The sequence below is a fragment of the Amblyomma mixtum genome, chromosome 4 (genome assembly GCF_055824585.1).
Source record: "Amblyomma mixtum isolate Tamu chromosome 4, ASM5582458v1, whole genome shotgun sequence".
NCBI classification, from domain to species: Eukaryota; Metazoa; Arthropoda; class Arachnida; order Ixodida; family Ixodidae; genus Amblyomma; species Amblyomma mixtum.
The window spans coordinates 156,006,638-156,015,129 of NC_143015.1; the positions used below are offsets into that span (position 1 = coordinate 156,006,638).

The 8,492-nt window shown below is 49.9% G+C and overlaps 1 protein-coding gene across 1 annotated transcript in view; it reads right to left on the reverse strand.

The window, feature by feature from the left end:
• The window catches only part of LOC149348889 (kinesin-like protein KIF19), a 161,260-nt gene extending 155,272 nt beyond the window's left edge, over positions 1-5,988 (reverse strand). Inside the window, exon 1 of the mRNA XM_089541010.1 lies at positions 4,684-5,988. Within this exon, the coding sequence (XP_089397136.1) occupies positions 4,684-4,746 (63 nt within the window). The 5' untranslated portion in view covers positions 4,747-5,988. The remainder of the gene's footprint in view (positions 1-4,683) is intronic.
• Positions 5,989-8,492: the final 2,504 nt, after the last annotated feature.

An 8,492-nucleotide genomic window follows, 5' to 3' on the forward strand; every position in this document is an offset into this window, starting at 1 on the left:
GGTCTCCACCACACATTCCAAATGTTCACAACGACCTCGGCGGCAGCGTTCCGATGGAGGCGAAACGCACGTTAAAGGTCCCCAGGTGGTTGAAATTATTCCGGAGACTTCCACTACGATACCTCTTCCCTTATTCTCTCACTTCCCCGCCTATCCTTTCCCCCCACCCCCACCGTGGCCCATCTGACTCGCCTCCCGGGACCTGAACCTGCAACGCGCGCTCGTCACCTTGGCCCAGGACCTATTGAACGCCTAACATAAAGGCTGTTAATAAAAAGTGTCACACCACCACCACCTCTCTCACTTCCTTCTCTATCCCTTCCCTTACGGTGCAGTTCGGGTGTCCATCGAGATACGCGAGACAGTTACAGCGCCATTTCCTTCCCTCAAAAACCAATTTTAATTTTTTTTTCAGCAGAGCCTCTGGTAGATTTGTAATAAGGTATCTGTTCACAATGCCGTTGCACGGCATATCGTTGAGAACCTGGGCTGAATTTAAATGACTGAATAAATATTGAACTCGCGGTTTTCACACCCAATTCATCATAGCGGTGGTAGCCAATGTGACAGTTTGTTTCCGCTGCTAGAGCCTCGTATTTGTCCCGCGAAAAACCTTCCAACACTTCATGCGCTTACACGTCGAACACAAAGTGGTGCAAATATCGCGCTATCGTCGCTCATGCAGTTGTCGGGCCAATTCTAAAATGTAAATGAAACTGGGCGTGAGTTCACGCAAATAAATACAACGAAAGGAAAACGCTTCACTGAAGAGCGGGCAGTTTTGTCGGTGCGCGTCCGATTTCTTGCGTGAGCCTTGGGCGCAATTGAAAGTTTTAGCAGAGCCGAAACGTCTGCTGTGCACGCGAAGCAGTGGGTCCTCACCTTGCGCACTGCGCTAGTCAGCGAGTATAAAAGTCTCTCTATAGCAACTCGATAAAAATCTCCATTTCCCTTTTGCTAAGGATACAGACCGTGGGAAGAAAACCAGTAAGCCAGAAAAGACCTCAGTAAAAAGAATCTAACTAATTAAAAGAGAAGCAAAGTAAATGAAAAGTCGCTGAGTGTAGCCACAGAAAGCAAGGTTTGCAGGAGTATCGACATAAAGCATTAGCTGGCACGCTATTCACATACGATACTCATGACCACAAAAAGGAATTCACAGCAGTACCTTTGTGAGGGTTTAGCAACAGCTTTAGTCGTAATCAGAAGTCCAGCATCAAGTCCTGTCGAGACATTGTGATCACCCCAAACTGCCGCGTTGATCTGCTCGCTAATGAATGAATGCATAAATGAATGAAGATGCTGTTAAAGCGGACCGCTCTGAAGTGGGTCGTTTCGAGAATCTCACGATAATATGGGATAACGTGACCTAGATACTGTCCCCAGGAGAAAGGGAACTTTACACCAAATGCCCAGTGCGGAAATTTAACACTCCAACACATTTATCGATATCATTGCTAGATCTATACAACTTCTACCGCCCATATCGCCACCACCAGTCTCCAGCGTGTCTTGGACGTGCTGCATTAGCGGCCATCATCAGCTTGACTACGCCCACTGCAGGGCAAATGGCTCTCCAATTAACCCTGTCCTTTGCCAGTTGCGGCCACCGTATCCCCGCAAACTTCTTAATCTCGTCTGCCCACTGAACTTTCTGCCGTCCCCTGCTACTCCTGCCTTCTCTTGGAATCGACTCACTTAAATGCTGGAAGCGTACTTTACAGGCGGGGCGAGCCAGGTGTCTCAAGAGTTACGTATAGGCTGCAAGATTTAGTGTTGGATATTATTGGCTTTGTGTGGTAAATTGGTTTTTGAGGAAAGGAAATGGCGCAGTATCTGTCTCACATATCTCGACGCACACCTGAACCGCGCCGCAAGGGAAGGGAGGAAGGTGGGAGTGATAGAAGAAAGAGAGGAAGAGGTGCCGTAGTGGAAGTCTTCGGGATAAACTCTGGCCGATCCCCCGTCGTGGGTATGTGCCATACCACCAAGGCAACAACAACAAATTCGGCCACCTGGGGATCTTTAGCGCGCACTGACATCGCACAGCACACGGGCGCCTTCTGCTGCGTTCCGCCTCCATCGAAACGCGGCAGCCGCGGTCGGGTTCGAACCCGGGAGTGGCAGCACTCAAACTTAACATGGATATTGGCAGCGTAGTCGCCGTAATGGAGCTAGAGAGAGAGGCCAGTTGTATATAGTGCAGGCACTCATGACGATATGTGTCTTAGTTTGGGAGCGGTGCAATACAACGCTCTCTTATTTTATTTTTGATGCGACCGGTAATAGTTTGGTGCAATCCCGTAGGAGGTTACACCAAAGCTTTTGGCAGGCCATGTGTTGCGAAGGCATGATAACGGATTGTCATTCAGGCAAACGGACTGGAGACCAACAGGAGGCAAGCGTAGCAGGGAGTGACAGAAAGTTAGGTTGGCGGATGAGATTCAGAAGTTTGCGGTGATGCGGTGGTCGCTGCTGGCAAAGGACAAGGTTAGTTGGAGAGGCATGCGAGAAGCATTTGCCCTGCAGTGGGCGTAGTCAGGCTAATGAGGATGGTGAGGTACTAGTTTTACCCTAGAAACTCGCCGCAGTAAAGCTTCACACTTGAGTCACAGCACAGCTCAACGACGAGGTTCACAGTAGAGTCATAGCATAGCTTGACGACGAGAGAGAGAGAGAGAGAAACAACTTTATTGCCATAGATTGGCGGGATTTAGGGCAGGTGGGTGCGACTTCCTGGGCCCACGAAATGCGTGCCAGTTGGATGCTCTTGTCTGGCCTTCTGAGGAGTTGGTTCCATCCGTCTTCGGAGGGAGCTGGCAGTAAGGTTCGAGGGGGCGGATTTCCCGCGCAACCCCAGAGGATGTGAGCCTGGGTGGCGATTTCTCCCTGGTAACAATTTTGGCAGACGGGGTCGTATTCCCCGTCTGTGATGAGTGAAAGCCTAGAATGGCTAGCTATACGCACTATGCCGACGCCGCAGTGTGCGCGCTTCTGCGGAGGAGTTGGCAACAGCTGATCTCACGGTGCGGTGGCTCAATGTAAATTACGGTGTTGTATGCCTAGTATACAACAGCTGTATACTACCGGCACTCACCTATGGGGCAGAAACGTGGAGGCTAACAAAGAGGGTTCAGCCTAAGTTAAGAACAATGCAGCGAGCTATGGAAAGGAAAATGATAGGTGTAACGTTAAGAGATCGGAAGAGGGCGGAGTGGGTGAGGGAACAAACGCGGGTTAATGACATCCTAGTCGAAATCAAGAGGGAGAGATGGGCTTGGGCAGGGCATGTAATGCGAAGGCAAGATAACCGCTGGTCTTTAAGGGTAACGGAGTGGATTCCAAGAGAAAGCAAACGTAGCAGGGGACGGCAGAAAGTTAGGTGGGCGGATGAGCTTAAGAAGCTTGCGGGGATACAGTGGCGGCAACTGACAAAGGACAGGGCTAATTGGAGAGACATGGGAGAGGCCTTTGCCCTGCAGTGGGTGTAGTCAGGCTGATGATGATGATGCCTATTACGAGGTTGAGGGTTCGATACATGATCGCGGCAGCCGCGATGCATTGAGGCACGAAGAATATACAGGGTGTCCTAGCTCTCAACGTAAACAAAGACCAAGTGAAACCAGTTAAGCGCTGTTTAAAGTCGCATGGCCTAGTCGGCAGAAGTTTTTCGTTGCCGTAAGTTTACTAATTGGTGTAGACTAACTAGCCACCTTTTTAAACATAGTTTTCAGGAATAAAGCTTAAATGGAGAAAAGCGGTGACTAAAATTCTTGCATCAAGGTGCCTTTTGCGCAGCTTTATTTAGCGACCTTCGAAGAAAGCCCGCGAAGTACAAAAGCTACCATATGAAAGGCTCTGTCGAGAACAGCGCTCCGGGGGAAAGCTGACTTCGTTTCCCCATGTGAATCTTGGGACGCTGACGTAGCATTGCTGTCACGTGGTAGCATTGCATTTTGCGCGCTTTCTTTTGAGGTTGGCAAAAAAAGCTAGGTGAATGGTAAATTGGTACAAACATTTCAGCCGACTGTTTCTAAAAACAGTCAGCAGCTCCCGCACTGACACTCTATCTCTGACACGAATAATTTAAAATGTTGCTAATTAATAAAGATTTCATAGGTAAGATATGTTTACGACTACGCATTGCGGCTCTGAACTGCACTCAATTGGTTTCGTGCACCTGGGACACTCCGTTTTTTTCTAAGCCTTGGTTACGTTTAGCTCGGATACTAGGAAGATATAAACGCTGGAAAATTTCTGTGCACCGCATGAGGAACACCAGATCGAAGGTATTAATCCGAAGCCCTCCACTACAGCACCTTGCATTGACTGGAGTGGAACTTCAGACGGTAAATAGACTAAAATGAGTGCTCCATGATCTGGACGCGAAGTGCAATAGCTATGAGAACAGCTTATTTGGCAGAAAAAAGTTTTTAGTGCCTTTTGATTCCCAAAACAGCAAGAAATGCCCCTTTTTTATTTCAATACTATTTCTTTTCCTGTTCTGGTACAGCTCTGTGCCTTGCTCAAGACCCACTCCCATTGAAGCTCACGCCATCTAGAGATCTAGGTCTGCCGGGCCGAGCATGTCAATACATGAAACCGCGACGCCCGTCGTTCACAAACAGGGACATAAAAAGAAAAAGCAAACAAAAAACTGCAGAAAATAGGTTGAGTTCTCACCAGTAGTCTCTGCACCTTGGCCTCGTCGCCATTTTCTGATGCGGGCGCTTTTCGGTTGGCCATGTCTCGGTTCTCAGTAAGTTCCCACAAACTACTTAGTCCTGGCACGGGGTAACATTTGTTCCGGTTCAGTCACTAGACAGAACACCCGTTTGCACTAGGAGACACAGAACTGTACACTGCGTGACCAGTTCCTGGTATGAACTGCTCGAACCTTGCATCCACACGACTATAGTCGATGCTAGTTATCTTGAAGACTGACAACGATTCTGTCGTCTGCTGTTGATGCTAGAACACAGGTCACAATGATGACCGACACAAAGCAAGTCGGAGAAGAGGCCGTGCTCTCTCGAAGAAAGGTTCCATGTTCAGTATCATCTACGCCAACGTTGAAGACGACACCGTCTTTTGAAAAGCCACTGCCCGGGATGACTAATCATGGCTGTAGCATACGACGAAATGCGCGCGGTGATTAAGCAACCGGCCACTCAGACACGATCCAAGTCATACCGATGCAAGCCGGTATTCTTCCGTCGTCGATCCAGAGCGAATGTCGCAGCAGAACACGTCGTTGTTGAAGTCTTTCAAACTCTGTTGTTTCGCTGCAGGCTCAGAGTGGGTGGCGTTCAAAACACGAAACGGCCAGGTCATGGGGAAACGGATAGTTCCAAAAGCAGATTGTACAGGTTGGCAATACAAAGTGTCGAATGCGGGAACTCGATCGGCCACCGTCCAGGCTCCCAGACGAGGGAATCGCGTGAGTAGAAAGTTGCTAGCATAGGTCTTTAGGGCAGGATAGGCAAGTGCACTTCACAGTTAAGAGTGGGCGCTGTTTCCCTGCAACTATGTGCCACATATTACGACGCACGGCAGGTATGTTCATAACGCAGCAATGCAGAACCACACCTCAGGAGGTGTGGTGCGATGCGTCGAAACTTTCAGAGCGCAGGAGTTTTACTGAACACACAAGTAACAAGTGGCAGACGACACCACGTATCAATAGTTCTGATTCGACTAGCAAAGCAGAAGACAGTCACGTTACACGTTACAAATGGCAGACGACGGCGATTTCCGCAAGGCCGGCTTCAAATTTCCATGGCAGGCGGTAAAAATCTGTAGCAACTTGGTCGGGAAACGACGACACAGGACGAAGGCGAAGTGAGGAGCGCTGGCGCAATGTTTTAAATTCCAAACTGTTGCCAACTTGCAGATGGAGCCGAGGTTCCAACGGCTTTGTTTTTTTCCTTGCGGAGCAGACGACAGATGTGTTGAACACGCTGCTAGCAGACGACAAACCAGGGCAACGAAGAGCTTCTATGGTTTCGATGCTTCGCAGCGTAGCAGACGAACGCCGAACTGCGCGCGTTAGTGTTGCGCGTTCCGGTACACTGTTCTGGAGCGCGTTTAGCAGCGCTGACGGCAGCGGCGTCAGCTTCGCAAAATGTTCCCGCCGTCGGTGGGAAGCCTGGCGCCGAGCTCGTTCTGTTTAAGCGGCAAAGAAAAGCGCGCGAGGATCGATGCCGCCCGCTGAACGGCTACTGCGAACGCTACTACTGGGTGGAGCTCTTTGCAGCCGCGGAACCGGCAGTCGATCCAGTCACGTGACAGAAGCCCCCTTCCCCTCTTTCCCTGCCGCGGCGGCGTACGTGATCCAGCCCTGGTCACGTGTCTTTGGGTATTCACGAAGGCTCGCACATAGACGGCCGGGGGCTTGCTGTTCGTTGGAGCTGCACGGGGCAGCTAGGGTCGATGTGTCGTCGCTGAGGTAGTGACACAGTTCTGCCTTTCTTGCCGTTTTCACCTGCCTGTTGTGTTGAGCTTACCGAATATCTCTTATTTTGTTATTTATTTCTTTTCCTTTTCCCGTGTCGTTGTTCCTGCAGCTCGCTCGTATAGCGCTTTGTCATTTTGACAGTTTCACTTTAGCCCTCCCTGCCTCTGGAAAGAGCGATACGAAAAACCGCCACGCGACAATTATCATTTGCTTTTGTATGTTACCTGTCACCTTAGACTCCGGGACGGAACTGCCGCGTTACAAGCGAAAGATAACGGGCGCTTATCTGGGGCGAGTTCATTCTGCCTTCGTTTCGAAACAGCGTTGACGTCATCAGCGGGAGGCGCTTCGGAAAAACTAGAAGCAGAAGGGCGTGGTGGACTTTCGCCGAACGAGCAAGACAGGGGTGCACTAGTACAAGTACCGGGACACACCGCTACGCGGCGTTATTGCCCCGACATGGGACAAGGGTGCGCCTCTAAAACCGGGCTATTTTTCGGCCGCGATTCCCAGGAGGCATGGCGAAACTGGGTTGGGTTCAGGGCACGTGACGAGGTCTCCAGCGACACAAATAGGAAGCAGTCGTGTAAACCTCGGCAGCAATAACAATGTAACGTTTTTTGTTATTGTTTGATTGCAAGTGAATTCTCGGTGGACTCGAACACGTGGAGGCTGTTTCAAAAGAGCTCCTCGGTCACATCGGCTGCCAAGCTCCTGATTGGTCCTCTGTTTCAAAACCGGGCCCTCTGATTGGTGTAATATTCCGAGGCTAGAGGATTGTAACGCCACCTTCGGTTTCGGTATTGAGATGTACCACCCGGCGCCGTCCGGAACATCGTCATCAGCTTGACTACTCACACTGCAGGACAAAGGCTTATCCCATGTATCTCCAATTAACCCTGTCCTTCGCCAGTTGCGGCCATCGTATTCCCGCAACTCTCTTAATCTCAATCGCCCACCTAACTTTCTGCCGCCCCCTGCTACGCTTGCCTTCTCTTGGAATCCACTCCGTTACCCTTAAGGACCGGTGGTTATCTTGCCTTCGCATTACATGCCCTGCCCAAGCCCATTTCTTCCTCTTGATTTCAACTAAGATGTCATTAACCCGCGTTTTTTCCCTCACCAACTCCGCCCGCTTCCGACCTGTTAACGTTACACCCATCATTTTTGTTTCCATAGCTCGCTGCGCTGTCCTTAACTTAAGCTGAACCCTCTTTGTTAGTTCGCCTCCACGTTTCTGCCTTACAGGTGAGTACCGGTAAAGTACAACTGTTATATACTTTCTCTTTGAGGGATATTAGTAAACCGCCTTTCATAAACATCTCCTAAACATAGGGAGGACAATTTTACAGCGACAGCAGCGGCCACACTCCTATGCACGCCACACTTCCTACCCTTTTGCTAACCATGCTTGCAGTCATAATTGTTATCCTTTTTGCTAACCAACCGTTGCACTACAACCGTTATAAGTATTGGGCGCAGTAATCTGGAAACATGAACGTTATTGGAACACGTGATTGCAACCGCTGCCATGGTGGCCGCTATCAGCTCGGAAATGAAGCTTAGATACAATATTGCTGTAGTGCTTTCGAGATCAGAGTGCCTACAAGTACAAAAATATTCTGGTTATAAAGGTTTCAACTCTGGTTGTCACAGTAAACCATCGATTTTGTGTCTGTTTATATCTGGTGTCGCGCCGCAGTGGCTCGGTGGTTACGGCGCTCGGCTGCTGACCCGAAAGACGCGGGTTCGATCCCGGCCGCGGCGGTCGAATTTCGATGGAGGCGAAATTCCAGAGGCCCGTGTACTGTGCGATGTCAGTGCACGTTAAAGAACCCCAGGTGGGCGAAATTTCCGGAGCTCTCCACTACGGCATCTCTCGTAGCCTCAGTCGCTTTGGGACGTTAAACCCTGTAAACTATATCTGGTGTCGCCGTGATATCTGCCAGCTCAATAGCGTAGACTGGTGGCCGAGTCGGTACGACATTCTAGAAAAATGCAACACACTAACACAAACACGAGGGAAGAGAAGGAA